General features: G+C 33.1%; 1 protein-coding gene across 1 annotated transcript in view; it reads right to left on the bottom strand.

The window, feature by feature from the left end:
• Positions 1-691: 691 nt before the first annotated feature.
• Positions 692-18362, bottom strand: part of LOC114071484 (CUB and sushi domain-containing protein 1-like) — a 38509-nt gene continuing 20838 nt past the window's right edge. Inside the window, exons 11-16 of the mRNA XM_027909313.1 lie at positions 17275-17319; positions 12913-13074; positions 11809-11921; positions 10981-11068; positions 5018-5150; positions 692-2405 (exon numbers count right to left, since the gene is read on the bottom strand). Of these exons, the coding sequence (XP_027765114.1) occupies positions 2246-2405; positions 5018-5150; positions 10981-11068; positions 11809-11921; positions 12913-13074; positions 17275-17319 (701 nt within the window). The 3' untranslated portion in view covers positions 692-2245. The remainder of the gene's footprint in view (positions 2406-5017; positions 5151-10980; positions 11069-11808; positions 11922-12912; positions 13075-17274; positions 17320-18362) is intronic.

The raw sequence follows: 18362 nt of genomic DNA, 5'->3' as shown, positions 1-18362 counted from the left end.
TGCTGTAAGGACAGGAGTAGAAAACATCAATAATAGCTACGTATCTTGTTTTCAAAACTCCACTTTTTTTTTTTTTTTTCTGTTGTTGCCGCTACAGGAAGACCTCCAAAGCAGTAATGTCAATTTTGAACACCTGTTAGAAACTTTAATCACACAATAGCTTCCCTTCCTGGACCACTGTTCCTACAGAAGCTCTTCATTTGTCGAGCAAATTCCTCTACATGAGGGAGGATCAGGACAACAAATTCATCTGATGACTTCGTTTTTTCTCAGGAAATGTGAAGGGCTCTGAGATGGGAGAGAGAAATTAAACTTACTGCACAATCTCAGAATCAAAGAAGAATGCCAAAAACTACTAACAAAATGAACAAGGAACTGACTGGAAAGGATTATTTATTAAATTTTCTTCAGAGTTTCTTGCTCATATGAAGAATATAACAGCTGGAGACCCTACAATGCTGTATTATATTGCTGGTATTTTTCATCTAACAGATGTAGTTGTTAAGCTGACCAAGGGTTACCTTTGAAATTTTCTTTGGGTTCTGCAACATTAGCTGAAACTTGTTACTGGGCTTATATTACCTTTTTGTTTTGTATATAAGAGCCAGACTTACACATATAAGGAGTTCAAAAACATTTTTCTACAGTTTTTGATAGGAAATGGACATTAGGACAGTTTGAAATTCAGAAAACTAAAACAAAATGATAGCATCAAAAACCAACCCTGAATTGTAAGAAAAGAAAAGGAACTTTTCTGGTTTTTGAGCTCAATGAGTATGAATGAAACCAGAATTTGCTCCATCATTTCCTGTAATTTCCTAATTTTAAAACTCAATTTAATTAATATGCCCTATGGCACCTTGTTTGTTGGTTTGTTTTCATTCAGTAAACCCTCTAATTCTAAGAAAATGTTAATGATTTACTCAGCCTTCATATTTATAAATGTCTCTGTTAAACTGTATAAGTACAAAAGCAGTAAGCGGTGTGTTTAAAAAATCTCAAAAGAAACACGAAAGATAGTTGAATATTTCTCTTTGTTCAGTGTAGAAACTGAATGACAGCTTGTTATAGACCATTTGCACTGGGTTTATATATGCTACTGTAATGTGGTTTAGTTCCATGTAACATCAGAAAATGATGTCATATTACAGGAAAAAAATGGAAAAAAATGCAAAAGGGAAGACTGTATTATGAGCACAGGCTCACAGGCTTTTATGAGCTATCTAAAATAAATTACTATTCACATTTGTACATGGCAAGCAGCAATAGCTGCTAACCCCCCTGCTGTTAAATAGTATGATACTGACAATGGTGATTGATGACTGATTGCAGAAGAAAACAATAGTGGCAATGAAAATTTCTTAGAAATGGGCTCTTGTTCTAGCTGAAAGTCTCCGTTGACTTGCTTTCAGGTTTATAATGAAATTTAGTAAAAAATTGACAAAAGAAATATTATTGTCTATCGCACAAGATTTTAACTGGTGCTAAGCATAGGGCTCATAATTTAATATTCCAAGTAAATTTTGTGTGGAATGTTTTGCTTAGCAAAGAGTGAGTGAATGTCTATATACAATGGACAGTGTAGAAACCCTGTATATTTTTACCAGTATCTTACTCAGTCAGCCATAACACCCTAGTGCAAAAATATTGTGCATTAACATTTTGCTGTATTAATGGCTGATTGGGAAATTGACAAAACTGCCCTAGGAATGAAATACACTCTAAGGTTCCTTAATTTTTTTCAAGATTTCAACGGTAAAGCATTTTCAGATGTATGCAACCTCAAGGAAGGCTGTTTCCTTCTTCAGGAGAGCTTTATTTCTTCAGAATATTCCTGGGGATAATCTGTGGTGCTATCATTTGTCACAGTACTCAAAGAATTTATCCAAGTGCCCAGAAGAACGCATTGGAAGGCACCCAGCCACATACAAATATGAAAGTCTGAGGCATCAAATATGACAAAGTGGCATGATTCGGCAGTCTTCCTTAGAGTGTGCCTTGATTTGAAGCAGATGCAGCCAGGCATTTTGATCCAACTTTAAGATGAAAAAATATTCTTTGTCTGATCCCCCGAAGACTGACATGTTTTTACCAGAAAATTTAGCTGCATGTAGGCTGACAGAAGATGTTAAAGATTACAGCAGCAAAGCCGAGAGAAGAAGGGAAACTGGTATATGGCACCAAAGGAATTACTGCTTGTCCATCAGAGGTATGGCTATGAATCAGTCATATTGGGCACTGAAGGCTATACCACTGTACAAACTGTGTTCAGAGTCGTATCAAACCTCACAGCCTTTGCCTCTGTGGGTTTTAAGTTTGTGTCATACATGGGATTTTCAAATGAGGCCTGTCCATTACTGTTTTCGTGTCCAGCATACCCATTGTACTGTACTTTTGGTCTTGTTCTGGGGAAAAAAAAAGATGGGAAATTATCATTAGTAACCCTTGAAAATAAACATTCTAATATTTCCATTCCATCTACATATGAAAGCAAGTGTCCAAAATATCTTGCACTGCTAGTGGTAGTAACCTTCAGATAAGTGTCAGCAATTTCAGTTACTCCAGACAGAACTCTCATAGCATGTCTGCCTTACTCCATAAATGCTGCCAACAATAAACACCATTAAATACCTTGTCCAAATGTAATCAGATTGATCAAATCCTAACTAATACTCACATAAATTTTGACAAGTCAGCATCAAATGATACTGAAAGGAACCACACTTTTATTTTTAATAGTCTTTTCTCACTATGAAGGAGATACCAAAACTTCAAGGGCATTCACATTTTTATGCAAAGCTCTGTTAGAACATATTAAGCCAATAATTAAATGAAAATTAAACCAGAATGGTGTGAACTTTATGATATATATCCAATAAAATGATATCCTATGATGCCATATTTTACTATTTTAACCTTAACTCTTTTAGCATCTACAAGTATATAATAAGGAGGTTCAGTATATCAGTTTGTATATCTAATTGAAATAAGGCAAGAAAGGAAATGAAGGAGTATAAAAGTAAGTGCTCAGTGCTTAATAAATGTAAAATAATCTAGAAAAGAATATTACTATAAAACTTCAGAAAACAAGTTCTTGAAAATCAAACTTTTTTTAGAAAACTCTTCTGTTTTGGATAGCAGATAGGGAAAGCTATTACTGAAATATGTCAGTAATGGAAATTGACAATATACCAATAGTTCTATTATTCATAATATGTTTATTTCTGCATGTTTGATTTTATAATTACAAAAGCATCTTAGAAAACTTAACTGGGAGCTTTCCTAAGTGTAAGTAATTAAATATATTTTAATTTTGTTCAGAAAGGCTTAGATGCTGTGTTCATTGATGAAGCAATCCTTGCCTGTCAGATAAAAGGTGTAGAAACTGTGTAAAAAAGGTTTAACAAGCCCAGTTCTAATTAAATGATATTAATCTGACGTAGGCACAGCAGAAACATTCATAAAATCCCCTAAGAAGACCTTCAAATTCTCTGATATAGAAAGCCTCTAGGGGCATAACTACTATCACATCATTTTGAAAATTTCATGGTGTTACTCTGGTCATTAGGTCATTTCAAGAAAGTCCCTTCAAAACTCACAAATTCTGTTCTCTTTCCATTGGGACATCCTTAGTTTTGAAAAGAATAAAGCTGACCTAAAATTACTTTACATCACTATTCAACGTGTAATTTTCTGATGGCAATGTAACACTGATATCCCCTCTAAAAACTGTGGTTTAATGGAAGAAATTAATTGAAAGCAGAAGAAAAGAAATATTCTTTGAAAGATTAGGTTAAGAGGAACATCTCCTTTTTCAAGTATCTAACATATTTATATTAGATTAAGGCAGACAGAACTTCAGTGCTGCACCAGCCACACCATAAACAGAGGGATTACAGCTGCTTGTCTGAAAAATGAGTTTTATCATACATACATATTTCTACTGCTTATGTAGGACATTAAAAATTTCATAGAATAAACCACAAAATGTACCCCTATGTCACAATTTTTTTTTTTTTTTTTGAGTTTGCCTTCTCTTTCAACGGAATATTGTTCCATTTCTTCTCGTGATCTGAATGCCTGTGCATTCAAGCTGCTCTTAAGGCTTCACCCCTCTCCTCTGCAGAACAGGAGCTACCTGAAAATGTAGACCTGTAGGCATCAGAAAGGCATCTTACAACAAGTTTGGAGACATAGCTGACAGTTCTTGCTGAGCAGTTTTTACCAATAAAAGACTATATTACATTTCAGGACATGGATCATTTTAACTGGAGTTCACAAGTTCAAGCCCCATAGCAATTTGTTTTTCCCAAATCATCTAATGCTGAGGCAAGTAGACAGACTACTCCTTCACAGGGCAATGGCAGACTTCAGTTTATCCATGTGATTTCTTGCAACCAGAAAATACCCTTGGTGTTTAAAATCGTGTTCTTGTTAAATACCATTTTGTAAATTGATTTCAGAATGAACAAATGTTCAGGAGATACACAGATACAAGCTTTTAAACCAAATTTCAGACAAGATGATTGGATTTATTCTATTATCTAGTCACATAAAACTTTAATATGAACTGAAGTGGTGCCAATTCTAATAGCATCCACAAGCTGACTCAGCACATACTATAAGTAGTCTCATTATGGGCTGTTCCCTCATGGGATTTATAGATTTTTCACCTTGTATAATTAATACTCTGAAGCATTTTGAAAGAAGCAGCATATATTCAATTTAATAAAGCACTAAAATGAAAAAATGGAACATGTGACCTGAGAATTCAATCTGGTTCAGCCTAATGAACCAAGAAGGTTCATACTTCTTTGCTCCTTAACAGAGTGACTCCTTTTTCAGAATTTTCACCATTAAGAACTGCCCTGTGCCGAACCCCTTTGTCGGAATATCCATAAATTTTTGTCTTTCTAGACTAAAGGTATTAAAAACTTTAGTATTTGTTCTCTAATTACAGTTACCCACCAAAACTACAAAACCTTATGAAGTTACTGATATACAATATTTACATTACCTGTGTTTGTAGAGGTAAAATGCAAACCCTGATAATATTAGAGCAAAGAATGGTACCAGGATGGCAGCTGCAACCGAACTGCTGTTTGTACCATAATAGTGATTTGAAAGGTCTGTATCTGCACTTAAAGGACCTGAAATGAAACAAAAGGAGAAGAAATAAAATTCCCATGTTATCTAACTATCTCCTTATTCAAGGGTGAAAGAAAATGGTGTCTTTATAAAATGATGCTATTTAAAAACTTTAAATAAATATCATGCAACAGCATAGTAAAAATCTTGTTAATAGCACTTCATAATACATCAGTAACTATCAAAATTCTTTGGAAACAGTATTCAGAGATATTTACAAAGTACGCCTCAGTCAATTTAAGAAAATTAAGCCATATAACGTCTGCAAAATATATTAATACTGCAAAAGTTTTAATTCTATTCCAACGGTCTTAATAATCAGCTTAGAAGCAACAAGCAATGTGAGACCACAACAAATAAGAACAAGGAAGAAAAAACTGAGGTGACCGCAATAAACCACAGTGGTTCTGCTCGGCTCAGTAGCACTCCCAAGTCTGTACACCTGTGTGCACGTCCCTCTGGAAGTTGTGTTTGCACTGGGATAAAACTGAGATGCAGAGAATTCAAACACAGTGGCCCATGGCATGGCCTTGCTGGGTTCCTTTTGTGAATGAGCAGATAAGTTGGACTGCAAGGCCTTCTGCAGAACACATTTTCCATCAGTACAAAGGCATACATTGCTAAATTGCTTAAATAGTTGGCCATCTTAACAATTCAAATTGTGAGATAATGAAAATATATAAAATTTATATAGACAAAAAATATATTTTGAGAGCCAACTCCATGTTGCCAGTTTGAACTCACATTTCTTCAGAAAGAAATAAAGATTCTATCTAAGTAGAAAAGACCAGGATAGAGTTAAAATACAGAGAGGATGTGGCTTATATTATACAGAGACGTCTGTGCTTATATTCTGGGATATATTTGCTGATGATAGTGGAGGAGAATAGGAGACACTGCTGTTTACCTCTTAGATATGCTACAACCCATAAGCACACAGTATTTCAAACACCACAATTACCCCACTGATAGCAACCGCGTCAATCAGTCTTTTTAGGACTCTAGTACAAAGCAGTTTTATAGCAGAGACGTTGTGCTGCTCTCAGCAGTCTACTAAGACAACTAAGTAGAAAAACTGAGAAAGAAAAAACCTGAGAAAAAAGCAACAATTCTTCCATGGGCCCTGGAAGTCTCCAAGGGCAGATTGGATGGGGCCCTGGCAACCTGACCTAGTGAGTGCAGGGGTTTGGAATTAGGTAACATTTAAGGTCACTCTCAACTCAAACCATTCTTTGATTCTATGATTTCTTGCAGTTCAAACTCAATACAAAATACAAATGAAATAAGTTTTTGTTCTGTGAGATATCTTTACACCTTAGATGTTTGAATTATTAATATTATAACATATTTTGTACACATAGTTTTAAAAAATATATTAAATTTTGGGAAGTAATTAAGTTGCCTTTAAAATAAAGTCAACCTCCCTAGGAATTTCAGTGTTGCCAAATTTGACCAGTTAACATGACAAAATACTGTATGACAATCTTTTTCACTGTCTTATGCCTCTGTCACATTTCAGACTTTATATATTTCTCTGCAGAACTGGTGAAAGAAGACATTTTCAAATTAATAAACCTACTGTTGTGGTAGCTGGGTATCATGAACTTTATCACACTACTGTGGAGTATTTAATTACCACTGAACTGGTTTAGAATACAACCAGTGTATTATAAAAATCCTTGGACTTCAGTAATGCAGTATTTGTCCAAAGACTCAAGGTATGGAAAGTATTTTGGCATAAATTTATGCAATAGTATTGCATTGCACATTGCACTGCTCATTCTTCAACCTATCCAAATAAAGTCAGACAAACTAAAGTAGTTACCACAGATAAGAAAAGTTTTAGAAATATTAATTTAAATTTGAATTTTTTATTGGTTAGAAGAAATGAAGACTATGGAAAAAAAACCCCATGCAGTTACCACTTTCTTCATCCTTAACTATCATAATCACCAGCTGTTTTTCCAGTTATTTGGAGTAATTAACAAAAAATATGTTAATGATCAAATGCATTGTAGTCAGCTTATATCAACAAAAATCTGGAATTAATAGTCTAACTTTTATTTAAATTTCAAAACAGAAATACGTGTGATTAATGAAGTCTTAATTGATATCTCAAAACTATTATCATGGAATATACATGATAGATAGAGTTTCATTTATAAGTAGCAGAAAAATTATAAAATATCTAACCAGAATACATCTAAACCAAAACAGTAGTTTGAAATTCATAATAAGCAATTCTTGTTATGAAAGTTTTGATATGTTTAATTATTAAAAATAAATAATTGTGTAACCAAACACTTAAAAGTAGGCACAAACTTAACAGTTAAAAACTTATTTTTAAGTTATCTATTCTTGATTACTGATTCACATTTAATATTTATTACTCAAAACTCCTACTGTAAATAATCAAATATTCTAAATCTCTACAGTTTTTGAAGTACCACATTTAGGGCAACCAAGCTTGAAATTTTTCACTGAAGTCTACAACCCATAATTGGCACTGGAGAAGTTTTGACCAGGTCCAGGCTGTGCATTGGGTGTACTTTTCATTATGAAAAAAACCAACATTGCTGCAATTCTGCATAATTGGAATTTTATTCATGCATGAGATGCATTATAACTTCAAAATGGTCTGGTCTTCCTATTACAACAGTTTTCATAGATGTTAGTGATTAAATACATCCTGATATTAATTTTGTAATTCTTCTGACAGTGTTATCATGATAAGAAATAGGAAAGCCTACTGTACTGCCCAAATCAAGGTATTGATTGCTACACAGCTAAAACTAGGATAGTGGAAGTATCTGCATATACACACAGGAAACAAAAGTGTATGCAAAAGATAATTTGGTTTACTTTTCATTAAAACAGTCATACTTTCTAACTGGGAATTGTGTTATTTATTAGAGGGATATCCAGTAAGATTATAAATGGGGGTTTTAACATTTCACAGAATAACAGGGTGTTTTTTAGCCTCCTAGAACTAGCAGCAACCAGGGGAAACGCAAACTAACACATAATCTCCTAGCTCATTACCCTTAGCCATCTATTTTTGCATTGGCTACCATACAACAGTTTTGTACACTGAAGCTCTGAGTATCCTGTTTAGATGTAGTTTCTTCATGAATGATGGAAGTTGTGTCAGATGATCTGGAGAAGAAGGACGATTTATACAGTGAAATTTAAAATTCACATCTCCTGATTTCAATTCTTTTAAGAACTGATTCATTTCAAGAAATGCCGTGTATTTCACAGCCATTGACCCAATATATCATAGTGCAAATTAATTATCCATATTTCATATTTTTGTCAAAATATGTCATTTCAGTCCAAAAAAACCTAAAAAAGTACCCTGAAGGAAAAAAAAATTAGGAGAAGTGGGTCATTGTCTTGTCATTGTGTTTCTCCAGAGGAAATAAATACAGGAAAATAATAATTTGGTGAAATAAATCTCTGTTTTCACAAAGCCACTTTTTCAAACAATTTTAAGGGACAGTCTAGATTGGAATTAAAAAGATTTTAGAATAAACGTTCTAGAACTGTAGTGTTGAGACTCAGGCACCAAGCAATTGCTGAAAACGAATCTAGCCACAAACTTGTAGCGTTTAGAGACAAAGTTGCTAAAACAAAACAAAACAAAAGCCTCCAGCAATGACTGATAACTTGGTAAAAGAAGTTAAATAATTTGGTGTCACAACTTGGGCCTCTTGGGAAGGCTCAAGTAGAGTTCCAGATCTTTTGATAGACTGATAGCAGAAATCTCTTTGTCCCTATTTTCTAAGGCTACAACCAGAAATGCTTCTTATAGGAAAGAAAGAAAGAGAATGAAAGAGGATGAACTGTACTAAGAAAGAGAAGTTCTTTTTGTTTTCATGCTGTTAAGTTCCAAGACTGAGCATATCCAGTGAGACCAGCCTTTCTTTAGCAAACAGATTGGCCTTTCACACTTAAGCAAGTAGTTCTCAGTAAATGCTTCGAAGTATGGTGCAGGTGAAGAATTGATATTGCTTTATGTATGCACCAGTACATGCACTTTATGTGTATTTCTGGCTTAGTGTAAAGGCAGCAAATAATTTAACTTCCTGAAAAAACAGAAATATGTTAAGTCTTCAGTCAGAGGACATATGGGATCATTACCTCAGCAGAATATCCATGAATAAAATTTAAAAATAAAAGCAAGTTATCCTTGAATATGAGTGGGTATTGACAGATATTATGACCTGTATTGGATGGAAATTTGCTGTTTTCTTTTAGCTGTAATTTCCTCAATAGAGACTAAGCAATTTATTTCTATAAATCAGTGACAAGTTGGCCATCTTGTAAAAGAGATTGTATCTGCATTTGCAGCAAGATGTCTGCTGAGGTGTCAAAGTTGAAGATGAGAGGCATTCAGTCCAGGAATGCACATGTAACTCGGACACTTCATCTACTTATTAACCTTTGAATTACACAAACTGAGCTCTCATATTGCAACACTTCAGGGTTCTATGGACAATGTTTTCCAATTCTGTAACTGTTTAACTCTCATTCTGCTTGTTCTTCATTTAACCTCGAGTTATCAATTTCACATAGAATCAAACTTTTATTAGGTAGTTGGCATAAAATGGATATATTTTTTGACCTGGATTAAGAAAAAGCCCAACACAAATACATACATATATGACAAATAAACCCAACAGGCATATGTTTGAACAAACATTGATGCTCTACTTTTATACTCAGACAACAAAAGCAGCTTAGATACTACACTAATAAGGATTACATGAAAGTACAGGCAGACAAATCATTTGTCTGTCTTACACAAGAGTTTACTCTGAAGACTGGACTTGTATTTGGCTTCCATAACTGGCAGATCTTGGTCTCAGGCTCTGAAGAGACAGGTTTCTGCCCCTTGTGACTAAATATATCTAGCAATCTGAAAGGTGGCCAAGATGAGCATAACACCTATTACAGTAGTTAATAGAGTAAAGAAATACAAGGGAAATTTGACAGAACTCTAAAGGGCATTGGGTACAGCACCAGTGTACATATAGTTTGCTATAGATATATTGGCCAGGGGGTCTCCTCTTCCTAGACCAGTATTTTTCTCTATATATACCATATTTTGACCACTCTGTACTAGTTCCAGGATCAGGAAATGCAGGTGCCTACACAGTATTTGCCAAAAATATCTTAGGAGTTAATATTTAATGAGTAAATGGGGTTTTTTTTAGTTTTTATGAGATTTTTATCTATTTTTATTTTTTTTTATTTATGAAAAAAAATCGGTTTATGAAAAAAATGACTAGTTTTATACCAGTTGCTGGAGCACTTGAACTGTAGCTCTAACACATACCTCAGACACTCACTTCATCTTGCTGACAATGAAGTAGAATTCTGTCCACATGCATATACATTCTGAAAACATCCACCAGCAACAAGTAGTCTCCAAATGACACTATCAAAATTAGGTTTGATTCTGTCCCTTTAATTTCTTAAATGACTTATACATTTGAGCAGCAATTGTGTTTGCATTCCGTGACACCCCTGTTACTTTCAAAAAGATATTCAAAAAAAAGCAAACACATGCAATGGCATTCTCTTTAAGAGCATCCTGTCCTCATGAGGTTGTTGTACTAGAAAACTTCTGATAGTAACATGTTAAGCAAAGTTAAATTAGGATTTGAACTGTAAATTTCAAATATGCATGTTTGGTTAAGTCTTTTATGAGAGTAGTGGCATGAAAGAAATGTGCTCACTTTGGCTAGATAATTGAGTATTTTGTTGAATTCAATCGTGCAAGATCCCAAAAGAGTAGACATATTAAAATTCTATGAAAAATTTTACCTTGTCTTTGGAGCATAAATTTTCCAAAGTCTTTTCCATGTATATCACCTTGGTAGGTAAAAACACCTCTTTCGAGCCCTGAGGATACCTAGAATTTTTTTTTTGAAACAGAAAAAAAAAAGAATTTCTGAAACAAATAAGTAACAATGTTAAACCATTTGTCTTTCTGACTTAGAATACATAATATGGAGTCCAGATTTTCACTTTTAGCCTTTAAAACATTAGTAAATTCTTGATGCTTATACAATATTTATTATTTTTAATTTGCAACAGTATTAAAGTTTCAAAATAACAGCTTGAATGATTTTAAATTATCTGACCTATATTGCTGGGTTTTAAAATTCTTCAAATGCCATACACATAATTTAGTGTACTGATATAGAAGCCTGCTGAATTGTCAGATTTTAAATTACTTTCCATAGAAAGCACCGTGAGGCAGAAAGGAGGAAGGCAACGAGTAAAACAGCACTGGTTTTCTTCAAGATTAGATGTAATTTTATTACAGTGAATTATTTACCAAATCAAAAAAGGACAATATTTCTAAAGGTGAAATTCCCTCTCCCATCCAAGGAAACAAGGCAAAACCATGGCACTGATTCCCTCCACTTTCCCATTCGTAAACTAAAAATTCTAGATGGAGTATGGCAGATAGGATTTCGTATACATATTTTGGAGGAGAAAAGTTAATGTAATGTCTATGCTGACACCTAGAATGCTGTTTTCCATATTTGTAATACAAAAAAAAATAGGTAGAGTTAAATAGGTAATCAGAAATTGCTTCAAAATTTAAACTCAGCAAGATTTATCCTTAGCAATCTGGTTACTTACATAACCATCTAGTGCCCAGTTGTCGTTTTCAAACTTGCTTACAAAAATGTCACTGGGTCCTTTAATCTGAAAAACTTTCAAGAGCAAATGGGCTTCTTCCTTCTTGTAAACACCTATTAATATAAAGGAGGTAAGACATGCATTTGAAATTTTCAACCAGTTTGTTCAAATATCATTTCAAATCTATGTGTATTGCTTTAGAACTAGAATATTTTGTGGAAAAGATTTTGTAATTAAATTTTACAGCATGGAAAACCCCAAGATTTAAGGAGTGGTAATAGCAGGATCTTATTTAACTCATCTTTCATCTCATCATATTCAATAATAGAATGCAAAGACTGGTTTGTACTGTTTAAGTTTTTACATAAAAGAAAACTTGTCAATAATTCTGAATACGGATATAATTCCATGCCTGGAATTTCCTTGAACTATAAAGAAATGGATTTGACTCACATCACAACAGTATAAGTTGTAGCAGATATCAGTAGTGCAGTGAAAGAAAATTTCTTTTTGGCAGCCAACTATGGAAACTCTCTCTGAACTTTTGACCTTAACAGATAGTGATAGCTGATAATGCTCATTTCAATATACCTGTGATGAGAGGCTAAATCTGAACTATATAGTCAGATGTGCAGAAAGGAATGCATGATGTTGATTTAAATGTGTGCATAATTTACAAAGTTATTTAGTTATCCGTACCTATTTTATGCTATGCCATTATTAAGACCAGATTGTTTTAAATGTTAAAAACTATTGATTAACTGAGCTTTTCAATGGAACAGTTATTAAAATGCCTATATACACTTTGTCTGCCACACCAATATTACCTGTGAGTTCAACACATCAATTCTATTCAACAGTCTGAGATGAATAAACCATACTTTGGAATATAAAAGGAAAAATAGAGTGAATATAAATTGACTGAAATCCATGCAGACCATTATGTTAGAACCTTTCCTTTTGCAAAACATACAGAGAAAGATTTTTAGTGCAAGCATAAAATTTTTGTTTTGTTTTTCATTTGGATGAAAATACATAGAAACTGAACATATTAAAAAAATAAACTAAAAGAACACCTTATTTAACACCAAATTCTGAACCTACCTGATAATTTGAGTTGTATGTTGGATGCCTCAATGAATGTGGCATTCACTTTGCTGCTTGTAGTATTGAACCAATCAACAGTGAGAGTAGCAGGCTGCCTTTTTCCTAAATACTCATAAAACCCTTTCCACAGTGAATTTATAAAAAACACATCTGAGGGAACTAAATAAGTGAGAAAAAGAAACAAAGAAAGAAGTAAACTACAACAAAGTAACAATCTTTCTAGCCATACTTATGTTCTTTATTTGTTCTGTTACAGAATCAATCCACTATTCTAAGGAGATCTTATAGTAAAAATTTTACAACAATAAAGATTGTATATCTAATGACCTTTCCAAAGAATTGCATGTGATATACTACACCTTTCCCTCACAGTATACATTCTTAAATAACCTCACACTTCATAGCTTGTGTGATTCAGTGAATGTCCTCAAGATTACAGAAAATAATGGACTCTTCCCCTAAAGCCCTGTAGCCTTAAGGTACGATAAGAAAAAAGAGAATAATATTCTGAAGTCAGGGATTGCTGGAAGGAGACACTCTCTTAGGACATTCCTTTTTTTTCATGAAAAAAAAGCAGCTGTGTGTGATTTTCAACTGAATATCAACTGAATATTCAACTGAATTAACTGAATTTCAAGTACAGTTTTATCAGTCATTTTTCTCCATACAGTATTACTGCACCTGTGAACAGTGAAGTTTTCAGAGAAATTTTTTTTTTCATTTAAAAAAAGATCTGTTTCTTAGCAACTGCAGTTTGAATTATCTGAAAATCCTCTAAAATGAAGTATGAATTATTGGAAAAAGTATATATATTTGGGTAATTTATTTGGCATTATTTGTATCTTTCCTCTACACAAGAAAAATAAATTATTTAGGTATTAAATGTTGTGTTTTGAATATTTGTAATATGTGTCCAAATCACCTACAAAATAGTAAAGGTCTTTCGCTCACCAGTATCTGTAATATTAACATTCATTAAAAACAGAAAAAAAAAATTCTTAGAAGATTTTACATCAGAAGCATTTACAAGGCGCTACATGTCTTGAACATTCATTTCTCCCCTACATATTGTTATATTTCTCTTATATGATTTTGTGTTATAAAATTTGGAAAAGACTTCCTTCAGACATGACAATGGAGTTAAAAAACAGTAAAGCTGGTCGAAAGAGACCAACCCTCCTTCTGGCCAGTCAGCACCCAGTGTTCCCTGCTCTGATATGTGAAAACAGAGATTTTCTCACTTAGTTATAAGTTTATCTAGCATTACAATTTAAGAAGAAAAATTTTAAGAATCAAAATAAAACTTCAGTAAAAGAATTCATTAACCAATCACATGATATCTTGACAAAATAACAGCCCTCGCAACTATTAAAATTCACCCTCACTATCCATGACCACTACAAATGACACCTGCTAAATAGCTAAACTGACATTAGAAGTGTTTCACACCCTGCTAATTAAAATCTAAATTAAATAATTGGATTTTTTTTTTTTTTTGCATTTTATCAAACAGTGAGCACATGCAAAGGTAGCCATCTATGTTAAAGGAAATTTACCAGTGTAGGTATCTGCTGTATCCATTTTGAATAAGTTCTATGAATATTTCCTCCTCTATCTAATCACTTATCGCAAAAAAAAAAAAAAAAAATCAAACAGAAACCCAGGGCAGTTATACCTGACAGGCAATATATCTGAAAAACTGATTGCTGATTAGCTGTCAACTAAATAAATAACTTCTTAAGTGGCTTTTGCCTTCAAATTTTGCAAAAGTCACAAGCAAGTGTTCAGACTCAATGTGGCATGATCTGAAAACCTCCCTAGGTCATCGGTACCTCCACTGGATTCCAAGCGAGCAGATACCTATTATATGGCTTTGAGTATAACAGCTTTGTAGAATCTTAAGTGTTCCATTTCCAAAGTAAAACTCAGTGCAGGAGTTACACTTGGTAACTTCAAATTACTACTATAAATCTGAAAGTTTACATTTCTATTGGTATCTCACAGTCCTTGGAAATCATATAATTTCTGCATATATATAGATTCTAAAAAGGAACTTTTAGACTCTATTTTCTGTGTATTTGTCATTGTTTTGCTAAAATGGTGACATAGCATAAATTTGAAACCTGGCATTAAAAAAAAATCAATTTTAATTAAAATTTTGTGTCTGATGAAATTCACATGAAAGTGAACATCTAGTATTACCGGTATGAACCTGAGAGATACTATTTAAGGCTTTTATAAAGAAGCAGACTCCATACTTCTTTCACCAAATTCAACATCTTCATTCTGTAGTTTGTCTGTCAATAATATCTGTTAAGTTTTACAAAACAGTACCACTGAATTTGCACTTGGTGCAGATGGACAGAATTTAGTAGGGGAAAAAACTGTATTTCTGCTTCCCCAGTCATGTTTTTGTAAAACCTTAAAATGCAAGTGCTGCAGTCCCCAGGGATGCTGCTGAGGATTTGGAGTGGCTCTGAGTCGATTGTGCTGAACCCTTAAAATGTCCCTGCCTTTCCCACCCACAGTGGGCAAAAGCAGAATGAGAAAAATGAACTGGGTATTATTATTCCAATACTGCATGGACTGCAGATTCTTCTCAGAACAAGACAATTAGGAAAATCCATGGTTACTCATTAAAACAGTTTCCTAAACATTTTTGTGAAGACTGTACAAAGCTGTGAGAACCATGGAAACCAGAGCAATTCAGTTCTTAAACTTCAAATGTGTATTGTAAGGATTCTTTAGTTGTGTATACTCAATCACGTAAAAATATTTACTATTGCTTAACTCTGGGGAAAAAAGAAACTTAATAATCAATAACAAATATAACTTGTATGCAGATATCTAAAAGTGATAAATCAGAATATGAATTATTCTGTTACAAAAACTCTAATTTAGCAATATTAACTTAATTCTGTTCAAAATAGATAACAGCAAATAAAATTGTACCAAAAAGTCGAGATAACACAGTAAAGAAAGTGCTTCAAAATACAGTGTTCTATACCAAAGAGAATTCACAATTTTAAATGACAAAATATTAGTGCAGACTTGTTTTTTGAAAACAGCTTACAACCTTTCATTGTTAATTATTGTCATATGTTATAGTTTCCCTTTTCTGATTAGTATTATTGGTATTTTCAATCAAAAAAATAATTAATTTAAAAAAACAACTTTTCAAATAGTACTTACTTATCAGAACTAGTTGTAAGGGACATGATACAGTATGAATTGATATTGATACTCTGCATAGTGGATAAATCTGGAGACTAGGTCTGCATTTTAATTTGGCATTGAAACTTTAAAATCTGTGTGGCAGCAGAATAATGCATACCTTAGGTATTTGGTGAGGTGAATCCCCCAATAAATGCAGACTGTATATTAACTATAATGAATGCACATTACATCCTGCTTTATTGTGAATCTGCAGAAGTAAAGCATTTCAGAGGAACTCATTTATGGTTTCACCTGACACTCTCACTAACAACTCACCAGGAAGGTTAACTATTAGAGAAATACCTCTTTATCCCATCTACTCTCCAGAGTCCTTCTGTGAATTGCCACAAGCATGAACCATTAATCTTATTTTCCCTGCAGCTTTGCTAAAATTCAAAATATAGAATTGCAAGCTCATTTATTTGGTGACAACTCTGCTCTTCTTTAAATAACTCAATAAAAAAATTAGGCCTTTCATTTTCTGAAAAGGATTGAATCTAAAAGGACCTGCATTAAGGATTTCTCAGATGTATTTTTCTATTCTGTCACTGGCAGGAGGAATAGGTTAACTGCACACATCACAAGGTGGCATAGGAAAGCAGAAGTAATGTCTGCCTGCCTTGACACCTTCCTGGTGTTCACACAGTTCCAGAAACCCTATCTTGGAGTACATGGAGAGTTTTCATGACATGAAGGCCACCAAAATTTCTGAAGTTCTTTTTGGGGTGGGTTTTTTTTTTTTATATTTCTTCCAGTACTTGCAATGTAAAGTGCAGAACTTTGAACTAAATTCCTGCAATTATAGTATACACTCATTATAAGGCTCTCCATTATAGCAATCTTTCTGATATAAAACTACATCAAATCTGAGTTTTGTATATAAATGCTTTATTTTTTTTCTTGACAAGAGATTTTATGCAATTCAGAGAATTGGTACTAAAGAAATTCAAAAAAATTGTTTGTGAAAGAATTTAATAGAATAGGTTTTACATGGCATCTGTTATTACGAAAGATCTTAACATTAACATTCCTTGAAAATGAGTAACAAATACTTAAATATGGGAAATAATTTTATTATCCATAACAATCTAGGGTGTAAATCAATTTATTTAGTTAGTTCTAAAGCTCTTCTTGTATACAAACCTGGAGATTTAGTTATTGTTTCATTAACTTCTCTCACTCCTTTACCTACAAGTAAAAAGACAAATTATCATTTTCATGAACATACTTGTGTGGGTTTTTTCTTTTTTTCTTTTTCTTTTTTTTAATAAAATGGTAAAACAATGCCTGATGGATGCAATCATCTCTAATCCAATGGAGCCATATTTAAAACAGAAGTAACTGGTCTTGAATACTTTTCATGTTTAAACCTATACACATACTTGCACAAAACTATCAGAAAATAATTTAGATAAATAAAAATATTTTCTGTGCAAAATTTTCTGACTAGCCAATTATTTGACACTGTTAGGCCCAAAATTTTTATATCAGTCATGCTATAAAAGAGAGCCTTATGGAGGAGAAAAATACTATCTTTAATTATAAATAATAGTATATCACAATAGTAAAAATTGTGTTAAATAAGATTGATGCATTTATGACACAAATCAGCAACGGCCAGATAGCTTGATTAAGATAACAGGATCGGATGTCATGGGAAAGGTTTATAACTGGTGTAATTTGCTGTATTTGTGTACACTCAGGAAAGTTATGTCCATTGACCCCAGATCAAGTTCTGGACTCATACCATTTGCCACTTTAGAAAGGATAATGTCCCATTGGATGATTTGGTCTTACCTGGTGTTTTGTTTTTTTTTTCCCTTTAGAAGCCAAAATTCACTAATTAGACTGATCAGTTGCTAAGAAAGCACAAATTTGTGGGACACTAAATGAGAATTATACCTTAAAATGTAAGCCAATAAAACAAAAAAATCCCTTTTATAGAAACCTTTCATGTCTTTTTTCTTCAATAAATAAAACAAACACCTCTCCAAAAAACATAAAAGTTCATTTATCTCAAATTATTAACTAATCAGTAGCATGAAAAGTCATCCTTTAGGGATATAGAATAAGAAGATAAATTCTGATGTATAGATCATACGACGAGGCTGAATCAAGAAGTCTACACTTACATTAAGGAAAATTAAATATTCGTCATACTTTGATATATTAGAATTAAAAATCATGTTGCAAACAACTTTCCCATGGCATCTCACTATTTTGCCTTTATT

This window comes from Empidonax traillii, unplaced genomic scaffold (assembly GCF_003031625.1).
Source record: "Empidonax traillii isolate 1590-97213 ecotype Southwest subspecies unplaced genomic scaffold, ASM303162v1 scaffold2045:size41244, whole genome shotgun sequence".
NCBI classification, from domain to species: domain Eukaryota; kingdom Metazoa; phylum Chordata; class Aves; order Passeriformes; family Tyrannidae; genus Empidonax; species Empidonax traillii.
This window is presented reverse-complemented; position numbering and strand designations above follow the sequence as displayed.